Source organism: Stenella coeruleoalba (genome assembly GCF_951394435.1).
Source record: "Stenella coeruleoalba genome assembly, chromosome: 3".
Lineage (NCBI taxonomy): Eukaryota > Metazoa > Chordata > Mammalia > Artiodactyla > Delphinidae > Stenella > Stenella coeruleoalba.
Window position 1 is genome coordinate 42,629,887 of NC_137148.1, and position 23,327 is coordinate 42,653,213.

At 40.4% G+C, this 23,327-nt stretch overlaps 1 protein-coding gene across 2 annotated transcripts in view; it reads right to left on the reverse strand.

Annotated features, from left to right (window-relative positions):
• PLPP1 (phospholipid phosphatase 1) overlaps positions 1-21,099 on the reverse strand; it is a 118,873-nt gene extending 97,774 nt beyond the window's left edge. For both annotated transcript variants that reach the window (XM_079918330.1, XM_079918329.1), the window contains exon 1: positions 20,626-21,099. In XM_079918330.1, the coding sequence (XP_079774456.1) occupies positions 20,626-20,683 (58 nt within the window). In that variant the 5' untranslated portion in view covers positions 20,684-21,099. The remainder of the gene's footprint in view (positions 1-20,625) is intronic.
• Positions 21,100-23,327: the final 2,228 nt, after the last annotated feature.

Consider the following 23,327-nt stretch of genomic DNA (forward strand, 5'->3'; position numbering starts at 1 on the left):
AGCATGTTCGTTGCCTGATAGTTAATAAATTGTTTGAAGAATAGCTTGTCCGCCTGATCTGGTCTTATTGTTAAAGAAGGAAGTACTGGAAGAGAGAGAGAAGCAGGCAGAAAAGGCCAGAACACACTGAGATAGTCTGGGATGGGCGACCCGAGAAGTTTTCCAAAGTTTCTACTAAGATGTTGTATACAGAATTACAGTACAAAAACTGCAAATAACCTAAATATTAAAAAATGGAGGTAAAGTGGATTATGCCAAATACAAACAATGAAACACACATAACCATTAAAAGTAATTTTGTAGAGGCTTCCCTGGTGGTGCACTGGTTGAGAGTCTGCCTGCCAATGCAGGGCACGTGGGTTCGCACCCCGGTCTGGGAGGATCCCGCATGCCGCTGAGCGGCTGGGCCCGTGGGCCATGGCCGCTGGGCCTGCGTGTCGGGAGCCTGTGCTCCGCAGCGGGAGAGGCCACAGCAGTGAGAGGCCCGCGTACAGAGAAAGAAAAAAAAAAAGTAATTTTGTAGGAGACTATGTTAAAAAGAGTACATAAAGTAATATCCCAACTTACTGTTGTTTTTTTTTTAGAGCACAGGTTTTTTGTTTGTTTTTAAATTCTTTTCTATCAGAGCATAACTGATTAACAATGTTGTGTCACTTTCAGGTGTACAGCTAAGTGATTCAGTTATACATATACATGTATCTATTCTTTTGCAAATTCTTTTCCCATTTCAGTTATTAACAAAATACTGAGCAGCGTTCCCTGTGCTATACTGTAGTTCCTTGTTAGTTAACTATTTTATTATTATTATTTTTTATTTAAATAGACTTTATTTTTTCCAGAGCAGTATTAGGTTCACAGCAAATAAGTGGAAGGTACAAAGATTGCCCACATACCTCTTTTCCCCACACATGCGCAGCCTCCCACATTATCAATAATCTCTCCAAAATGGTACATTTGTTACACTTAATGAACCTACATTGACAAATAATTGTCATCCAGTGTCCATAGTTTTACATCAGGGTTCACTCTTGGTGTAGTACATTCCATGGGTTTGGACAAACGTAGAATGACATGCATCTACCATTATAGTATTACAGAGAGTAGCTTTGTTGCCCCCCAAATCCACTATGCTCCACCTATTCATCCTTCTCTCTCCTCTAACTCCTGGCAACAACTGTCCATAGTTTTGCCTTTTCTGGAATGTCACATAGTGGAAGTCATACAGTATGTAGCCCTTTCAGATTGGTTTCTTTCACTTAGTGATATACATTTAAGGCTCCTCCATATCTTTTCATGACTTTTTGCTTAGTCTGGATGTACCATAGTTTATTCATTCATCTCCTGAAGGATATCATTGTTGCTTCCAAATTCCAAAATTTTGGAATTCCAAAAATTCTGAATTTTGACAATTATGAGTAAAGCTGCTATAAATATCCACATGCAGGATTTTGTATGGACATAAGTTTTTTACATTTGGGTAAATACCAAGGAGCATGATTATTAGATCCTGTGTAAGAGTATGTTTAGTTTTGTAAGAAACTGCCAAACTGTCTTTCAAACTAGGTGTAGTACTTTGCAATCCCACCAGCAATAAATCAGAGTTCCTACTGCTCCTCTCCCTCACAGTCCACATACTTCTTTTAAATTTCCAGTCATTTCCCAGTTTCTTCTGATTAATTTTCACAAGTGTCATGATAATTTTTTATACTCTTGAAGCCCCTCTTGAGTTTTCGAGTCCACGTGCCACATTGTAGCTAGGTTATCTTTTAATTGACAAATGTGATGAGGCTCTTAAATCCAAGTACTGCCATTAGTAAGTGGTCTCTCTACTCCTAAATATAATTTCGCATCATATCAGATGACATGAAATGAGAGCACAGAACAACATAAGACATAAAACTGTATGATTTACTCATCACTCTAACTTTATTTCACACCAATACCTGCTTAGGAATTGTCTATTCCCTTTAAAGAAAATGCTTTTTATTGTTTTCTCCCTCTTTTTTTCTTTTTCTTACCATTATCACTAGGCCTCAACTATATTTTCAATAAACTACAAACTACTTGAGGGCAAGAAATGAATCTTGTTTAAAACAGATGCCTAACATTGAATACAGAGTCTGATGTCTACTACACCTACAGTTTATATTTATTGAATATTAAAATAAATATAAATATGTAAATATAAATAGATTTATTGAATAAATGATATAGATGTATATAAGCATATTTGGAAAATATTTTCTTTCTTCAAAATTAATTTTTAAAAATTTTCCAGTCATGTCCAATAAAATCAACTGCTTCTAAAATTTCAGTTGATTTTTTTGGGACCTTATCAAACTTTACTGTAATATATTGTCTTTTAGATAACTAGATTCAGTTTGGTAAAATTCTATTCCTAATTTTTTCTTAATATTTTCATAAGAAAGAGAGAATGGATATATAAATGTGGATATATATATATGTGGATGTTTATATATATATAAAATGTCTTTGCCATGTTAGTATCAAAGTTATGCTGGATACATACATGATTACAAATAATGACTTGTATTGGTTTGTATGTTGAATTCTGTCTGAAATTTATTTCTTCAACATTGGAAGGATATTCTCAGTTAATACAGACTTCTAGCTTGGTCTACAAGGACTTTAGGCAGATCTTTTTTTTGGGGCGGGGGGTGGGGGAGGGATCTATCATTTCTTTTGAGAAGTTTCCTAACAGTCTTCTTTAGCTCATTTGAAGACAGTGTATTTCCATTTAGAACACAGGTTTTTTTTAAAAAGTGTCTGGAAAAATATACAACCAAAATGTTAAAAAAGAGGTCATCGGACTTCCCTGGTGGCGCAGTGGTTGGGAGTCCACCTGCCGTTGCAGGGGACACAGCTTCGTGCCCCGGTCCAGGAAGATCCCACATGCCGCGGAGCGGCTAGGCCCGTGAGCCATGGCCGCTGAGCCTGCGCGTCCGGAGTCTGTGCTCCGCAATGGGAGAGGCCACATCAGTGAGAGGCCCGGGTACCGCAAAATAAATAAATAAATAAAATTAAAAATTAAAAAATAAATTAAAAAGAGGTCATCTCTGGGCGGCAGTAAGATTAGTAGTAATACTTATATTCTTTTCTGGGCTTTTTAGAGTTTACCAATTTATTACATGTTAATTTTAGAAAATTTGGAAATCACAGAATAATTATTTTAAAAGAAAAAACTAATCTAGATTTTACTAATGATGTTATTCCATATCCAAGACTCAAATGTCGAAAAATGGGGTTAAATGCATTATGCTGAATCCATATAATGAAACACTATGTATTTCCGAAATACAAACAGCAAAATATATTACAAACTATATACCTTTGGGGAAAGAAACAAGATATAAGAAGTTCCTCCAGTGAAAAAGTTATTTTAACTTGGAAAATCTATGAACATGGGACTTCCCTGGTGGCGCAGTGGTTAAGAATCCGTCTGCCAATGCAGGGCACACGGGTTCGATCCCTGGTCTGGGAAGATCCCAGATGCCGCGGAGCAACTAAGCCCGTGCACCACAACTACTGAGCCCACGTGCCTAGAGCCCGTGCTCCACAACAGGAGAAGCCACCTCAATGAGAAGCCCGCACACCACGATGAAGAGTAGCCCCCGCTCGCCGCAACTAGGGAAAGCATGTGCACAGCAATGAAGACCCAACGCAGCCATAAACAAATAAATTAATTTTTTTAAAAGAAAATCTATAAACAGATATACAGGAACATTTCATCAAATATTAACTACTGTATCTTTCTTCAAAGGTTTATCGAAAGCCAAAAAATTTCAGAAGACAATATAAGATAGTGGGGCTTCCCTGGTGGCGCAGTGGTTAAGAATCCATCTGCCAATGCAGGAGACATGGGTTCGATCCCTGGTCCGGGAAGATCCCACAGGCTGCGGAGCAACTAAGCCCGTGCACCACAACTACTGAGCCTGTGCTCTAGAGCCTGCGAGCTACAACTACTAAAGCCCACGCACCTAAAGCCCGTGCTCTGCAACAAAGAGAAGCCACCACAGCGAGAAGCCCGCGCACCATATGAGGAGTAGCCCCCACTCACCACAACTAGAGAAAGCCCGCGCTCAACAGCAAAGACCCAATGCAGCCAAAAATAAATAAAGAAAAGAAAATTTTAAAACATATATATAAGAGTGAATCAGGGGAAGGTTCCTCTTTGAAACATAGCTTCTACAGAGTTTATTTAGTCTTTAGCTTAAAGAAATTGACCTGTAGCGTTTTATCTGGATATTATTTAAGCTTATAAGACAAAGCGTCCTGTGTTCAGGTGAGATCACCTGATTAAGTTACTTCTCTCTTTGAACTAATGAGACTTCCAGTCTCAGCAATACCATCCACAAGCTTCCCTTAACCAACGAAGTCTCCCTTATTAGCAGTTGGGCAAGAGACAACTGCTCCCATTCAGCAGGAAGGCCTATATTCCAAAGAATAAAAAGTGTACGTTTACTATCATACTGATTCTTGACTAAAGCTGGCAAACTCTAATGCCTTTACAGAATTTCTAGAATAGTCACTGTCTAGGAAGGTATATACATAAGTTAATTCCTCTTTAGAGACTGTTTATGGTGGTGGTTGGGGGGCAGATATTAAATCCTTTAAGGAGACTGCTTTAGCAACTGAACTTGTAGAAAAGAAACCTGACTGACTTGATTTCACCATTTTGGTACAAAATATGCATAAGAAGTAATTCAAGAATCAAAACTACAAATAAATTTTAAACAACCAAATAAAATCCAGACCTGAGACCTCAACGGCTTTTAAGAGTTCACATGACCCCACCTATAAAAAAAAAAATGTATTGTGTATTTTAAATCTTAAAAGTATTTATGTGGATCCATCATGTCTAGTCTGAAATTATGCCAAATGGCAAGGTTCCAGAAACTAAAATAAAGTTATACTAAGGTGTGTCTCAGAAGGAAAACATAAAAACTCTAACTTTGGCAGGAAGTTACCAAAGTGGCATATCTAAATTAGTAAGCTTTGTTTAAAACACACACACTTTTTTAAAAAGGCACACAAGCCAAAAAAGTTTAGCAAAATTCTTTTTTTTAATAGTTATTATTGCAGTAGCAAATCATATACCCGTTTTCCCAAAAATCTATGTTATAAAATAACTCTAGTTATTTTATACAGAAGATAAGTTGCAAGAAGGAAGAACTCCCGCAAATTATTCCTTTATGGCTAAGAGCAAACATGCAATGCTGAAACTACACAATAAACAGCAGCTGCCATGGGAAGCAAGAAAAAAAAAGACAGGCAGATATTAGTTTGCTGAATGCCTACTAAGTACCAGGTACTTTATTTACATAGGTTCTCGTTTATTCCTAACAAATCTGTGAAGCAGACAGTATTCGCTCCATTATGCAAGTGAAGAAACTGAAGCTCAACAACACTAAATAAGAATTTGTAAAAAAAAAAAAAAAAAAAAAAAAAGAATTTGTGTGACGTGAAGCAAGAATACAGAGCAAAGCAGAATTCTGAAACCAAGTCTACCAGGCTTCATATCCCAAACTCCACCACATTTGGTAACAGTTACTTTGGAAAACAAGGATATCAAATAATCCAGTGTTCTCAGTAAACAGGGTTCTGTAAGAGTTCAACTATTCCTATACCGTTGACCTAAAAATGGTCCCTCTATCTGGCAAGATCCTTCTTCCCCCATTGAGCATATCACAGGAAATCATGACAACCTATTATCCCAGACTATTGGCTACTACACTCTCCCTTCTAAGTGCAACTTTTTAAAAGAATTACCAATAGCCACAGATTTCCACTTCACCAACTATTCACTTCTCAGCCCACCCCAATTTATTTTTTTTAACATTTATTTTTTTAATAAATGTATTTATTTTATTTATTTATTTTTGGCTGCATTGGGTCTTTGTTGCTGCACGCGGGCTTTCTCTAGTTGCCGCGAGCGGGGGCTACTCTTCGTTGCGGTGCGTGGGCTTTTCATTGCAGTGGCTTCTCTTTGTTGCAGAGCATGGGCTCTAGGGGCACGGGCTTCAGTAGTTGTGGCTTGTAGGCTCAGTAGTTGGGGCACACAGGCTTAGTTGCTCTGCAGCATGTGGGATCTTCCCGAACCAGGGCTTGAACCCGTGTCCCCTGCATTGGCAGGCGGATTCTTAACCACTGCGCCACCAGGGAAGCCTCCAGCCCACCCCCAATTTAAAAATGGCTTTACATAAGGTTATCAATGACCTTTGTGTAACTAAACTCAATGACACCTTCCAAGTGTTATCTTACTTACATTTCAGGAGAATGTAGACATTGTTACCACTCTCTCCTTGAAGCATTCTCTTCACTTGGCTTTCCAGAAACATTCTCCTGGTTTTTAAAGTGTTCCCTCCCTCTCAGTCTTGGTATTTTTCATTTCCTCCAACCAATCTAAAAAGTTGGTGTTTCTCATAGCTCGGTCCTAAACCTTCTTTCCTTTTCACTTTATAACTTCTTCCTGAGATTTCATCAATTCTCATGACTTCAATTACCATGAATATGACAATGACTCCCAAAAGTCAGACAGTTCCTCTGAGCTTTCGACCCATTTATCCAAACAAGGACTTGATACTTCCTCTTGGAAATTTCAAAGGCACCTTAAACACAACACGCTGAAAATAAAACTCACTATCTCATCTCCACCCCCCTTCCCATCTCAAATGGGTTCTCTCCTAGTGCTCCCCAGCTCAGTTATTACAGAAACCAACGTCTATCCAATTATGCAAGCCAGAACTTTCACAACTATCTTTGACATTTCTCTGTCTCTGACTTCCCACTTTAAGTATGTCACCAAAACCTGCCCATTTTACCTCTCAGATACCTCACAAATCCCTTCAAACTTTTCTCCATTTCCACCAGCACCTCTTTACTTTCACTACCATTATCTCATTTGGATGGCTGCAACAGCCTCCTAACTGATCTCCCTAAATCCATTGTTTTCCAGCTTCAATCTATTATTCCCCCCTGCAGCCAAAGTCACCATTTTAAAAAGCCACCCTATCCTCCTTATTCAAAACCCTTTTTATAAACTCGCATAGTACCCATATGTCTCCTTCATAGCACTTATTGGTTCATTTTTATATTTATTTGTGTGATTATATGCATCTCCACTGCCTAAGACAGAGCCTAGCACACAATATGTGAACTAATATTACTGGAATAAACAAATGCCTACTATGTAGTGGACACTGCATCACAGCCAAGGAGAACATACAGATGAACCCAGTCCTTTTCAGATAAAGAAACTGAAGTTGTCAACTTGGGTGATTTACCCTAGTGGTAGGTGATAGAACTAGAATTCAAACTCAGACCAGTATGCTTCCAGTGTCCATATTCTTTAACTTTTATGCATCCTATCAATATAAAATAATTCTGTAAAACTTTTATACATTAGTAAAAATAAATGGAAACTTTTTTTTTTTTTTTTTTTTTTGCGGTACGTAGGCCTCTCACTGTTGTGGCCTCTCCCATTGCAGAGCACAGGCTCCAGACGCGCAGGCTCAGCGGCCATGGCTCACGGGCCCAGCCACTCCGCGGCATGTGGGATCTCCCCAGACCGGGGCACGAACCCGCGTCCCCTGCATCAGCAGGCGTACTCTCAACCGCTGCGCCACCAGGGAAGCCCTGGAAACTTATTTAGTATCTTGATAACATACAAAATATTTTAATAAAGTTCTGTTGAAATTGCAAGGTAACACCCTAACATTTAAACTGCTTTAAAATAATACAACAGTCCATTCCCCTCTTATTTTGAGTAATCATAGTTTGCACAGATATGATGCTAGCCCCCTCAAAAAGTACCCATTCACCCCCTTTATTATACACAGTACTAATGTGTCTTTATCTCCTATAACATAAACACCTTCTTCTGAATTATATTCAGATAATACACTAAAACATGCCTATGGCTAGCCCCTATATGAGCTGTAACATTTCTGCCACAATTGTTTGATGTACCTTACAGTTCAAAATGTCAAACTCTTCTGCTTTTAATTTACAAAATATTCAACCAAGTTATGCTGTCTTCCAATCTCAATATTTCATTCCTTTTTATAAAATTTGATTGATTGATTTTGCCGCACTGGGCAGCTTGTGGATCTTAGTTCCCCAACCAGGGATCGAACCCAGGCCACGGCAGTGAAAGAGCCGAGTCCTAACCACTGGACTGCCAGGGAATTCCCCTCCAATCTCAATATTTCATTCTTAATTATGAAAAGTCTGAGGACATGAAGTAAGGGTAACTATAACAAAATTTTTCCAGCAATCTGCTCTTTTTTCCTAGTAAATTGTAAACATAGGTTGAATTATAGTTGATCAACCTAAAGGACAAATTCCTTACTTCAGGAAATTTAAATTACTATAAATGTGACCCTTAGATTTACCCAACTGAAAATCAGAACCTCCACTACAATCTCTTCACTGGGCAGCAACCTCAGGCCTTGTGAGGTACATCCTCATGATTAATCCTACTGGCCCTCTTCCTCTCAAAGAAGCTTCACCCTCTCCTGACTTCCTCTTGGAAGGTAAAAACAGACTGTAGCAATTTTCACTTCTTTGTTTTTTTAAACTTTCCTTTTCCTCACTCTTCTCTTTGCCTCTCTTTTTATCAGAAGAAATTAAGTTAGCCAAAGCCAATATCAGGGCCCTTTGGGCTACAGAGGCTTATGAGTTTAAAATTTCAGTCACAACTACTCAGTGTTTTTAAGTGTAAGTTTTAAATTATTAGCAAACAAAATATGACTCTTAAATAGGACTCAATTTTGTCAAGATTTTCTTACAACTTCGGCCATGGTATTTTAATTATGATGTACATATTTCTAATTGGTGGTGGGTTTCCAGGGCTACAGGATAGACAAAATTCCTTAACTGTTCAATGATAGCTATATCCCAATGCCCTACGTAGTAATGAATCATTCTGCCAGCTACAGCTAAACAGTAACATTAAGGTCTCACCATTCCAATCATTAACTGGCTAACAAACTGCAAGACTAGTACTGAGGAAAACACAAACATAATCCTAGATAATGTTATTATTTTATTTCAAAGAACATCTCTCTCCTATTTACTATTCTTAAAGTCACTGGAATAGAATATAGCACAGGTAGATATAAAGTTAGAACAGATTCCCCTGGAATTTCAGATCTTTGCCAAAAGAATTTGAGTCTTAGCCGAAGACAAATTGCTGTTGATACAGATGACAATCTCCTGATAATAAGCAGACTAGGTTAGAATTGTGGTTTCTTTCTTTTTTCGTTTTTTCTTTTTAATTTGATAGTAGGTGGACATTATTCTTTATCTTATTTTAAACTGAAAATCTTCCTTCACTGAAATTTCAGTGAGTCTGACCAAATTATATTTTGCTTTGGCTTCTCAAGGTAGCATATGTTACCATTTCTCACAATATGGCTGACATAAGAGTAACCAACTAGTTGCAAGATTTCATGAGCCATTTGGTCACTGATAAAGTCATATACCTATGTGTGGCAAAAGAAGAGACTCAAGAAGGGGCCTACTTTACTTTGTATCAGGGCCCATTTTTCCTATATCACTACTTCCTGGATACTTCAATCAGTCTTCAGCTTTTTCCTATTTTCTTCTGACAACACTCACTGCCTTCATGGCCAGGCTAGATTTATAATCGATCTCCTGCAAGTCTGCTGCAGTTGCTCAAAATGCCCCATTTACCATGTGCTCTTTGTTTTCCTACCCTGAGTCCAGTGGTATCAACTGCTCCAACATATTCTGTAGCTACTGACTCTCCTTAATAAGCAAGGTGTGCTCACCCCTATGATCCGGAGAGATAGGCAAGGCAGATATTCTTCTCACTATAATTTACATATAAGTAGACGAAGGAGCCCAAGTGATCTTGCCCATGTGATCAGAGAGAGTAGCAGAAGCAGGACTAGAATTTGACTTCCAAGCCAACCTCTTTCACTACCAGACCACACTCTGAACCCTTTAAAAAAAGTTACATAAACAAAATTGTTATTCAGTGAAAAATCATCCACAATGTCAAATCCTAATGCAAAAACTTATCTTCTTAAAAGCTACTTATTAGATTTGGTTAGTAATTAAACTATATTCAATGGCAGAACTTAGAATCTCTCATATTAATGTAGATATCCAACACTAGCTATAAAGTTGAGTATTACCCATAACTTGCCTAACAAGTTTTGATAACAATCACAAATTAAGAGACCTTTTCTCCAACTGGGCCACTGGGTTAGGCACAGACAATATTTGAGAAGGAGCATATTCAAAATTCCTCTCTTGTATCAATGCCATTTAAAAAAAAGTAAAATACAATAAACATCACTTGCTTCTGCTGCACTGCATAACTATGCTAGGTATATTTTCTAAATCAAATTGGGATGTCATTTGAAAAAGTGTGGGTTTTTTTAATAGTTTTTTTAAGAAAAATATTATAGAAGTATGACTTTAAATTACATTTAGTCATAGATTTAACAAACTGCCTCTATGAAGAAGACTGTTACCTAAAATTAGGACTATCCAAGAACACTGCAGATGGATGTGATCACTATATACATTTATTTTTTAAACTCTATGGAAAGAAAACAAGGAAAACTTCTTATTGATCAAGAGAAGTTATAAGAACTGGTTATGTTTAGCTGTATTGCAGCTGTACTTCAACGTGTATTGCAAGTTATTAGCTTTTGACCAGTTTATATTCAAAAAATAAAATCTTCATGTTTTAAAATGTGAGTACTCAGAGAACTTATGGCTATCTCAACCATGCCATTCACACACACCTTTGTTTATTCCTATTTCTAGTCTGCTCTTCTCTCTACAACCACAAACATTCGTTTGGATACTTTGTCTATGAGCTGTGGGAATATTGCTTACCTAGAAGTAAAACGAGAAGATCTGAGTAAGGTATCTGATTCCAGAAAGAAACAGGTTAGAAGTAATCAAAACATCTCCCATAGTGATCTGGGCACTAAAAACTGAAATACGAACCAGGTTCCAATTTAAATGCTATTTAAACTGAAGCTAGAACTACACTAAATAATGTTCCAAAAGAAAAGTCACCAGCACATGGTATCAAATTTAAATAACAGACTGGGTCAGTGGTACTACATTGATTTATTAACTTAACAATGATAACAACAATAGCCCAGGCAAGGAATATGCTAAACACTTCATATACACTGTCTCATACATTATCTCATCTAATTTCACAGCACGATGAGGAAGACACTATTATCATCATCTTTTTCCTCATTAGATGACAAAACTCACGGAGAGTTGAAGCAACCTGCCCAACGTCGTACAGTTAGTAATAGATGGAGTGAGAATTCCAACCCCAGAAGAGTGGCTGCCTCAAGTCTATTGCCTACTCACTCAGGCAACAAATATCTGAATGCCTACCATGTGCCACGCACTTTCTAAGCACCGGTATTACAGTGTTTCCACCCAGTAATAAAGATGGATTCTAAGCTATCTACAGGAATTATTTCCAGAATTTAGCACTAGCCAAAAGTGATGTTCCCAAAGGTTTACAGTACCTCTGCTGGAAAGTAAAAGCAGTGGTCTCAGGAGAAACTATTTTGAAATACAGACAGATTTCATTCAAATTCCTACTTCTCTCCCCTTACAGTGCTCTGTGTACCTCTTGGGGATGGAGACCCTATCTCACTCATTCTTAGTAACCTAAGTGCTGTGACATATCAGGCACTCAACTTACCATACAGTATTGTCATTGTTTGTTATGAGTCTGTCTTCCAGAGTAAGCAAGAAGCTATTTGAGATCCATGGGTTTTGTTTTATTTTTTCACCCATTTTGTATTACCAGTGCTAGGGCATACAATGAGGCTAATACCATAGGCTAATACCATACAGTTCTGTGATGATTCATGAGTTTATGTAAAACATTTACCAAAGGCTCATTTATTCATTCAATAAAGAACATTTTTCTTCTCTTCTTCTCATTTACCTCAAGCACCTAAGCAGCCAACCCATCTCTCTTCCTGCTGACGTAAATGAACCAAAAGGCAAGGCAGAACCTGGCTTAACAAGCTGCCAATTAACTCAAGAGCTCATCCGCTACACATTTCCTATATGTCATTTTCCTGGGCGCTCCACCCTGAAAAAAGACTCAGGAAACATTTCCAAGCAGTGACAACTGAGAACTAAACCATGAGGCTCTAACTATATCTGCTGGAATGAGTTACGAAAGGTGACTCTAAACTCTATACACATGACTCATGTGAAATGCAATGAAGGATAAAGGTCTCCTTTACTGGGTAGAAATGCCTATGACAACAACGTATTTGAAGAAAAAGTCTGTGGGTATGTTACTGAACAGTACAAATCAGTTACATCTTCCAGTATGATATACCCTCCTAGCAAACGCTTAGTAGTTATTACACGTTTGACTTATGAAAAATTAAAGTGCCTCCTCTGGACAGCAGACGCACGCTCAAAACATGATAAGCAGAAACTGACTCTGCAGCAACATCGTATAGAATAAAGATAGTCATAAAACATTTAGGCCACCTAAAATAACCACTGCTTTTACAGCCAATTAATTCCCTCAGTCCTTCATTCCTCACCCTCTTCATTTCTCAAATCTGGACCAGTCAATCTGAATTCAAAAGTTATAATCCTTGGGCTTCCCTGGTGGCGCAGTGGTTGAGAGTCCACCTGCCGATGCGGGGGACGCGGGTTCGTGCCCCGGTCTGGGAGGATCCCGCATGCCGTGGAGCGGCTGGGCCCGTGAGCCGTGGCCGCTGGGCTTGCACGTCCGGAGCCTGTGCTCCGCAACGGGAGACACCACGGCAGTGAGAGGCCCGCATACCTCAAGAGAGGAAAAAAAAAAAAAGTTATAATCCTTAAAAATGCATTTCCCAATTCCCAACCATACCACTTCTTACCTGAGTTACACTGGGAGTTTCCCAACTACTCTAGGCCTTAGTTCCATCATCTACAGAATGAAGATGAACAAGCTATCCTCCCTGAGCACGTTTTTGAGAGACCTCACAGCCACACAGGGCCTAGTGAGCACTAAGTAAATGCCAGTTATTATTATTATCCACTCTGACATTTAGAAAAAAGTTACAAAATTCACTATTAAGAATATCATGGATACATACTATATTCCAGCCACACTGGCCTCTTTTCTGTTACAAATGCCCTTTGCCCCTTTAGCCCTCAACGCCTGCTCTTCCCTATGCCTGGAATCATCTTCCAGCTCCTCCATGACCAACTTACTTTCATCCTTAAATCTGAAATCAAAAATGCCCTCGTCAGGGCTTCCCTGGTGGCGCAGTGGTTGAGAATCCGCCTGCTGATGCAGGGGACACGGCTTTGTGCCCCGGTCCGGGAAGATCCCACATGCCGCGGAGCGGCTGGGCCCGTGAGCCATGGCCGCTGAGCCTGCGCGTCCGGAGCCTGTGCTCCGCAACAGGAGAGGCCACAACAGTGAGAGGCCCGCATACCACAAAAAAAAAAAAAAAAAAATGCCCTCGTCAGAGAAGCCTTCCTTGAGATTGCCACCCTCCAACATCTCACTCTCTTCTAATCTTGTTTTCATTCTTCCATGGCATTCACAAACATCTGTAATTGTCTTACATTATTAGTATAGAGACCTTACCTATCTTTTTCACAGTGATAATTACAGCTCCTAGCATTGTACTAAGCACATAATAGCTAATGAATAAATAAATGAAGGATGTTGCAAAGTCAGATATTTTAAAAACTTAACATTGTGTTAAACACAACATAAAAAATAGTATCAGGTTAACATATGTCAAAATAAATATCTGAGGGAATTCCGTGGAGGTCCAGTGGTTAGGCCTCCATGCTTCCACTGCAGGGGGCCTCGGTTCGATCCCTGGTCAGGGAACTAGGATCCAATAAGCTGCGTGCCAGGGCAAGCAAGCAAGCAAGCAATAAATAAATAAATAAAACCTGATTGGAAAACAGGGATAAGAGGGAGAGGGGGTATAAAGAGGTATTACACAATAGCTTTTTCTTTGTTGCCTGCTCAACTACAGATAGGAATTCAAACAATAGAATTTACACAAATGAGGATGCACAATTAAGGTCATTCAAAAAATTTAGGAATATTAAGTCTACTTTTTTACATGGTCACTCAATCATTTTCCAAGGCCTGGGCAATAAAAACAGTGAAGGTGACCAAAGTGTGGCTAACTCCATTTTCTTGATTAAGCTGAAATTCAGGACTTAACCACCGTATAAAGTAACAGTTTTTCCATTTGTTTAATTACATTCTACCACAGACTATACAGATCGATTTCTACCACAGCTGGGATTACCACTACCTGAAGATCATATATGTGGTTTTTACATGTGACTGATAAAACACTACTATTTCAAGATGTTCTGTAAGCTTCAAAGACATTCCATGAGTACTCATGGGAAACGGTTTAAAGTTTGTGTTTTTGTCCCTATTACAAAACGATGTTGATGTTATTTTTACTAAAATAATGATGTTGCTATAGTAGGATTATAGATGATTAATTTTATTTGACAAACATATTGTGCACATGAAGTGCAAGGCACTGCTCTAAGCCCTTTATATATTGACTCATTTAAGCCTCACAACAACCATACAAGGTAGGTACTTTTATCATTACACAGCTGAGGCAACAGAGGCACAAAGAGGAAATTTGCCCAAGGTCACACAGCTAGTAAATGGAGGAGCTGGAATGTGAACCTAGGCAGTCTGGATCCAGAGTCCGTCACTACACTGTTCTGTCTATCTAATGTTTTAAAGAAAAAGTCATTCCCAATGTTAGAGTAGTTTCAGTTAAGTAAAAAACAACTCTGAGCCATCTGGGCTTTAAACCTAGACAGCAAGAAGGTTGAAGGGAAGAAGGAAAGCAGGCTGGAGTGGAAAAAGTGAAAATGAAAAATAAGGTAAGTAGAAAAAGAAGAGGGCCAAAAAGAAAGAAGAAAGTTACTTGTAACCACTGCTCATAATATCCGAATGAACACTTTTTCATAAAGAAAATAATAAAAGAGGCAAGACAGTGTCCATATAATCCCTAACTAGCTTATTACATAGACTGTATATTTCCCTCTCATATGCTGAATTAAGCCACCTAAGTTAGGAGGAAACAAACAATTAACATTCCAAAATCCTTTCCATAAAACTGAAGCTACAAGTTAACTGGTTCACTTAAAATGTGGGTGTTTAATGACTTACTACCAACTTCTTTTTTAGCAGGGTAAACAGTAACAATTTAAACTTTAATTTCTTATCAAAAAGAATTAGAATAATTCCACAAGCTAAGTAACACATAGGAAACTTTGGTAGAACTCAGCCAAAAATGACTAAACAAGAAAGAAATTAATAAAGATTCATAGCATGTCCATGAGTTTCCAAAAGGATGTAATTCAAAAAGAATATAAAGGAAAAAATTACTTTTCATAAAAGCTATAGAGGGGAATGCTCTCTGAATACTTCCATACTCTATTCCAAGCAAGGTAAATTTAAGTTTAAAGTCAACTGTATAAAACCAACTAGAGCCAAATACTATCAATTTCCTCCAGGCCTCTGCTTTTGTTCCAAACTAGCCATTTAAAGGTAGAAAAAGGGGCTTCCCTGGTGGCACAGTGGTTGAGAGTCCACCTGCCGATGAAGGGGACACGGGTTCGTGCCCCCATCCAGGAAGATCCCACATGCCGCGGAGTGGCTGGGCCCGTGAGCCATGGCCGCTGAGCCTGCACGTCCGGAGCCTGTGCTGCGCAACGAGAGAGGCCACAACAGTGAGAGGCCCGCATACCGCCAAAAAAAAAAGGTAGAAAAAGCCTTGCAACAGGAGGCCAGTCTGACCCAAGAATATACCAGTTTGACAAATTTTTGTTCATCTTTTGAGATTCCTTCTCTCTCTCTGTGGCTGAGAGGAAAGAGAACAGTTACATAAAACAGAGAAACAAGCACAGTAAACTTTCATCAGAAGCAAAAGAAGTTTGCTGAATAGAAGTTAACAGAAGTTGAAATGGCAAGTAGGATAGGCACTATGTCCTATTTATTTATTTACCTCTTTGGTATCTAACAGAATGCCCAGCACCTACTAGATAAGAAACAAATACATGAGTGAATTCACCCAATAATGAGTGAATGAACAAATAAATGTCAGGAGAAAAGGGAAGGCTGCAGACTATTTAGCAAGTGAGACCCTTTCATTAAGTATTTGATTTTTACTTGAGAAAGGGGCCCAGATTCAGGGTCAGGAAAGGGAGCACTCGTGAGGGGTACTACTTAAGGGGCAGGATGATGTCAGCATAATTACTGGAGAAGAATAAGTAACAGGGATTCCACAACCACCTATGGCTGCCAATGTTTTTTGCTGCCACATTTTCCCCTAAATTTATTGACTCTGATTTGGCATAATGGTGATACCACGTTTGCAGCATGCTGAGGTAACCATGACCCACTCCATTCCAAGAAAGCCAACGTTGGAGCTCACGAGTTGCTGTATCACCTGCTATTATAGGAAACTGTAACTGGTGTCAAGTGCAGAAAGGGAAGTTACCTCAGATCTGTTTGGACATAACATGAGTATTATCAGTAGCGCCCTGGAGAAAAAACAGCACATCCAAATAAGGTTTTCAAGAGAGAATTTAATGAAGGAATAATCTTCAAAAGTATAGGCAGGGTTTAGGGAAAGCAGAAGGGGATGGTGGAATACTCCCACACCAGCAACATGAGAAAGTCATTATCATCTCTAGGCCTAAAGGGGCAAGTGAAGGGTTACCAGAACCCAGAAAGATCTGTAACTGTAGCTGGCTGGCACAGAAGGCCACTGAATAGAAGCTGTGACCTACTCACAAAACACAGAACAGCTCTGGCAACACAAATCCAGCAGGAGTAAACTGGCTCTTCCAGGCCTCCTGCTCTTGTCCCATTGGTCCAGGCCAACCAGAAACCAAAAAGCAAGAGCAGGGTGGAGAAAAGATCTGAAGGGGCAAAAGGAGAATATACAATACAGAAGGATATTCCAAATGACCGCCACCCAGCAAAACACAGGCACATAAAAAGGCTTTGCCAGTTCTACCCAAATCTTCTAGGCATCATGAGAACCTGCAAAAAAGTTATAAACACAGGTACTTATTTGGGTTCCCACTGCCCTATATCAAGTTGAGGAAGAAAAAAAAAGATTCTAAGAGTAGTCCTAGGTAATTTTTGTCATTTCTGCATCTCTAAGAATAAACAGACAACCCTTTTATCTATAATGGATCACATCTAGAGCAACTCTCTTCTTTGTACTCAAAGGCCATCTATTCCATACCTTCATTATTACACTTATCATGATGTGTTGTGACTCTTGTTGGTTTCTCCCTCATTAGACCCTGAACTCCTTTAGGGCACATATTGTCTTATTCATCTTTGTATCCCTAGCATTTAACATGAACTTGGAACAGAATTAGCCTTCAATCAATGTGCACTGAATCAATTAGTGGACTCAGTGTCCATTAACTGGCAGCCTAATGCCAGGGTGCATAAAATCTAGAATGACCCTCAGCAATTAAACACTAATAAGTTTTATTCAGGACATGGTTTAAAACATTGAGCAAAAACACAGCTTTCATACCAGCCCACTACCATTCTCTATAGAACAGCTTTTCTTGTGTGCTCAGATGGTATTTATGGCCTTTTCTACAATCATAGAACTCATTATCAAAAGAGCCAGAGAAAGATGGCAAGACCATGCTCCATCTCAGAAAGGAATCAAATATACATCATCTCTCAAAATTCTCACTCTTCTTCCAAGAATTGACCAGATCCACTAAAGGAACTAATAATCTGGGTATATTATATGGAGGAACTCACATTTCCCAGCGGTGATAACACTGATTTGGGGTAGAAACGCGTATACACATGTGCGCGCATGCACAACCCACACACACCCCCACAAGCATGTTTAACTATCACTTCAACAGACGTCACCTTCTGTAATATTATAAAGTAACTATGTAACACAATCACATAACATCAGCATATCAAATGGATACACTATATGATGTTGGGTGACCATTAACAGAACCTGGAACATATTCACATTATAATTATGAATCACTTTTACATAACCCTGTACTTATGAAGTGCTTAATCATCTTTTTGTTGCTATAGTCAAATCTCACCTGTAGTTCTCCAAAGAAAAAGAAAAAAGTTAATGCCAAGTTGATAACCCTCTTTGAGCTACCACGATTTTAGGCCGCCAATCTCCTGCTGTCAGTAAGACGAATGAAAACCAAATTTAAAATTTGGTTTAAAGTGGACCCTTAGACTCCACTAGAAAGGTGAGTTTGCTATAAAAATATATTATCTCCAAAAACTTAGCATGAAAATGCTTTGTATCTCTAGCATCACTGTTCTCCTTCACTGCTGCTTGTAATGGAGTGTTGATACTGTTAAATCTAATGTCATCGTATATACCAAATTAAAATAACACTTCACTTTCTATTTAGGAATAGGGAATTCTGGGATTATCTTGACAATACACTGAATTACTTTAAAACTCTAGTAACACAAGAACAGATAAAATGTGTTTCAAATAGATCGGTATAAATATCTGATACTGATACTAAATGCATAAGTCCCCAAAACAAGCTTTTTCCAAAACCATCAAAGATACTTAAAATCATAAACACAATTTTATCTTTTTTGAGAGCTGTCATAAATTCTGCAACTGTTAGGCCCATGTGGCAATAAAATTACCCTTACCTCTATAGGACAATTATGTGATGTTTCCATCATATTGAAAATATAGACTGCAAGAACCTACAATTTATAAAGTTGTACTGCATATAGGTTCCTCCATTATACATGAATTAAAACAAAACAAAACATAGATTTACCATATGGCTTTCTGTTTAATAACACTGAGCTACCTAAGAGCAGTATTATGTTTCATCTATCCTGGTTCAGTGTTTGGCCCAAAGAGAAAACATGACTTTTGTTTCATAAATTACCAACTCCCACAAGGTAGGAAAAGGAGAAGTTTATGTATAATTCTGACAATACACAATATGTGGCAATGACAGAATATCCAATATATTAGAATTATCAAAGTTACTTATGACTAAACATTTTCCTCTCCCTTCACTATAATATAAATGAAGTTTAACAAACCTCCACTAATATTCAGTACAAGTTAAAATACATTTTTAAATATAACATCTTTACCAAGGTAAGCTTTTCACCGAAAATAAATCTGAATATATTTAATGTAATTATGAATATGTCCGGACATCTGAAAGGATCACTTGTGCTTCTATAAAAATAGTGTTCCAAAATCGTGTTTCCCTTTCCTGAACTGAATTCCTAAAATTCACTGTGGAGCTATACAGTGTCTTCGTAAACAATAAAGATGTTTCATAAATAAAAAAGAGATTTTTCCTCAAAAAACAGGTAACAGAATTTGTAAAACTTCGGCAAGACTGCAAGCACCTAAATGGTCAGGTTTGAGGCAAGAGAGTGGAATACTGGATTAAAACCGGGGAAAATTTCCTATCACTGAAAAGCCATTATGCAGACCTGCATCTAGGATGCTGAAGTCACAGCCCTCCAACCAACGCTGAGAACTTGCCAATACCATTACTTCGATACTCAACCATGAGTAGGACTACCCAAACATAGAGCAGGTCTTCTTGTTGTCGTTTTTTCCATAACATATAAATAGTTCAAAGATACTGCCTTACACAATACATACTGAAAAGGTGAAAATCTCTCCTCCCAACGCCTATCCCTTAGCCAAATGACTTCTATTCTTTCTCGTCAAAATAAAAGAGCAACTGGCAACCAGAAGACCCACAACTGAACTCTTCTGTCAGAAAGACAACGCCAAATTTGCTGCAGCCAAAGAAATGTCTAGTGCTACTTCTGGGCTCTCACAGGAGATGGAAAGCTACACAATGGCAAGGTCTGTGCAGAGAAGGACACAGCAGGTCTGGGGCACACCATCCCCACTCCAGCCCCCAAAAAGCAACGTTCTTCAAACCTATAGGCAGAAACCTGGCATCATCACAACCACTTACAGCCTGACAATTTACAAGCTGGTAACACCTTCTAATTAGGAGAGTTCTAATCTTTAATAGACGCAAATGTAAACGGCTTCCCACAAATAAGATAAACCTGGCACTGGCGCCAGTTACTGAGAACCCCCAGTGCATCAAACCTCCCGTTTCGCTACTGAACCTGATGAGCCAGTGACTAGGCTTCCCTACAGCCGAGAGGGGAAGAGCCCACCCTCCGGGCTGGGAGTGGAAGGGGAAACAGAAGACAGAAGAGCAAGGGATGGAGCGCAGAGGCGTGAACAGCGTCCAAGCAAGGTGGGCTCAGCGCACCGCCGGGCGACAAACAGCAGCGGCCACGCGGGAGCCGGGGTGCGGGCTGCGAAGCGGGGTCCCCGGGCTGCGGAAACCGCCCCCAGCGTCTCGCCCGGCACGGCTCGCGCGTCAGGCACACACACACCCCCACCCTACGCCCGTCCGCGGCTCTCGCCTAGTCCCCTCCCAGCGGACACACACCCGCAACCCACCGGTGCACCCACACCCCGGGCTCGCGCGCACACGCCCCTCCGGCCGGCGGCGCGTACGTACCCAGCAACACGCAGAGCACATCGAGGGCCACGTACGGCAGCCGCGTCTTGTCAAACATGGTCTCGGCGCGGGCGGCAGACGAGGCACCCGATTCACGAGACCGGGCCGGGGACTGGCGACGGCTCCTCCCAGCCGGGGTAGAGCAGCCGAGGGCTGACGGGGACCCTGCGGCGTTCTGACGGGCAGCAATGGCGCCCGCGACCCCTTCCCTCACAGCTCCCGCAACCACTCAGTCGGGGCCGAGAGGCTCGTGTGCCAGCCGCGGCGGGTCCGTTGCCTCAGGCCCTCCTCGGTCGGCCGTGGCCCGCCCCGGCCGCTCACTGTCCAGATCCAGACGCCGTCTCCAACGGGCGGGGCGTCCGGGCTCGTGCTTTAAGGATGGGGACCGGTAGGGAGGAGGAACACGGGCTCGGCCCCTCCCGCGGGGCAGCGCGGGACCCGCCTGCGCGCGGCCTCGCGGGCTGGGGGAGCGCGGCAGAGGCGGGGCGGCCAGTGAGGGGTGACGGGGCGGGGCCGGGGAAACACCAGGCCGGGGCGCGCCAGCCAATCGGCGCCTCTGGCCCCGCCCCGCCCGACCTGCGCAGCCCGCCCCTCAAGTGGGCCGCGCGGCGGGCGGGCGGAGCGTGGGGTCACCTACCGTGTGGTGCGAGGGGTGTTGCTCAGATCCATTTTCTGCCAGTGGTCGCCCAACCTGGCCTCCGCATCCCTGGCCGCCGGTCATTGCTGACTCGGGGGGAGAACTGGACTCTCGACCCTGGCTGCCTGCCAGCTCTCCTCATGGGGATTGGGTAATAAAGAGGAACGGGGTAGTCAGTGACAAAGACTCTCTCCCTATCCAAACTTTAGCCAGGCTCCTCCGAGCCCTCTACTCGCCTGGGCCTCCATTGAGGCCTTCGAATCTGGCAGGGCAGAGCCCCGTATTAGCGTGAATTCTGCTAAGTCATCCCTGTACCCTTGGTATCTGGTTACTTTTCATATGTGATCAAATTCCTTTATACGTAAGTCCTTTAATATATAAGTCCTTGGCCTGCCTTTAATCAGGAATCCCCCTACCCTTAATGTTTTCTCTTAATTTTGCATCCACTAACCCGCTCACTCTGCTTGTCTGTTGGCTGTAATAAACTCCCAGATGTCTTTGCTGTATTCGGAGTTGAGCACAATTGCTTTCTCCTGTTGCAAGTTATGACCCCCCTATTGCAATAGTTTGGAATAAAGTCTTCCTCACCACTTTAGCAAGTGTCAGAATGAGTTTTCTTTATTCCTCTCACCCCTGATTCCAGGAGGACCCTAGCAAAATTTAGTAATCTCATTTTCCTAACCTGTAAAATTGGGATGTTGATAATCCCTGCTCTGTGTTCTAGTCAAAAAGTGCTAAAGCCCAGAAAAAATACACATGAAAGTGTTTTCTAAAAGCTTAAACCCTCTACAGATGTTAACCATTGGTATCTCTCCTCCTCATTCATAAGATGTGAGACAAATTGAAAACTGTTACCTAGTACTTCTGACTTTGCCTGCAAAACAGTCATAAAATGAGTGGAGAGATACTATCACCCTCAGGGAATCTGAAGATCTTGCCCCAAGTGATCCCCCAACAAGCAAAAAAATGTATTTGAAGAAGCATGTTTTTCTTTAAAAAGAATGTGAACATTGGATTTCACCTTTTGTTTGAATATCTTCTGAAAGCTTTAAACACTTTACACCTGAGAAGGATGTGCCACTGTTTATTCTCTGACTTCCCTTACTTCCAGAGTTACAGGGACCCCAAATTGCAAGGCCACAGTGAATTGAACTTACTTGTGGTATGTAAGTATTTGGCATGTGTTGATTAGGTGAATATCGTGATAGAAGTGTGTTGGTGTATAGGAGGCACGCAAGGGGACAGGGTGTTCATCTGGGAGCTCTGGAAACTTCACAGGAAGGTGAGAGTTACATTATTCTTTCCTGTCTCTCCCACACCAACAGCCATTTTCTTAGGTGAGAAGCTAGTAAAGGAGACAGTTAATATATTAAGACATGTTTTCCCTTTGGAGGAGTTACAAATAATAGCTTTAAAAATAGATCAACAGAGAATTAATTCCCTGGCGGTCCAGTGGTTAGGACTCCATGTTTTGTTTTGTTTTTTTTTAATAATCCAATCCCATGCAATTTTATTTATTCTGGGCTCCTGCAAGAGGGGCTATTTTATTTATTTATTTTTTAAGATTTTTAGAAATTTCATGTAATGTCTGAAACATTTATATTAACATATTTCCATACAAATAACCCAAAGAAAGTTTAGTATTAGTTGTTTTTTTTGTTTGTTTGTACTGCAGGTTCTTATCAGTCATCAATTTTATACACATCAGTGTATACATGTCAATCCCAATCGCCCAATTCAGCACACCACCATCCCCACCCCACTGCGGTTTTTCCCCCTTGGTCTCCATACGTCTGTTCTCTACATCTATATCTCAACTTCTGCCCTGCAAACCAGCTCATCTGTACCATTTTTCTAGGTTCCAAATACGTGCGTTAATATATGATATTGGTTTTTCTCTTTCTGACTTACTTTACTCTGTATGACAGTCTCTAGATCCATCCACGTCTCAATAAATGACTCAATTTCGTTCCTTTTTATGGCTGAGTAATATTAGGACTCCGTGCTTTTACTGCCAAGGGTCTGGGTTTGATCCCTGGTTGAGGAACTAAGATCCCACAAGTCG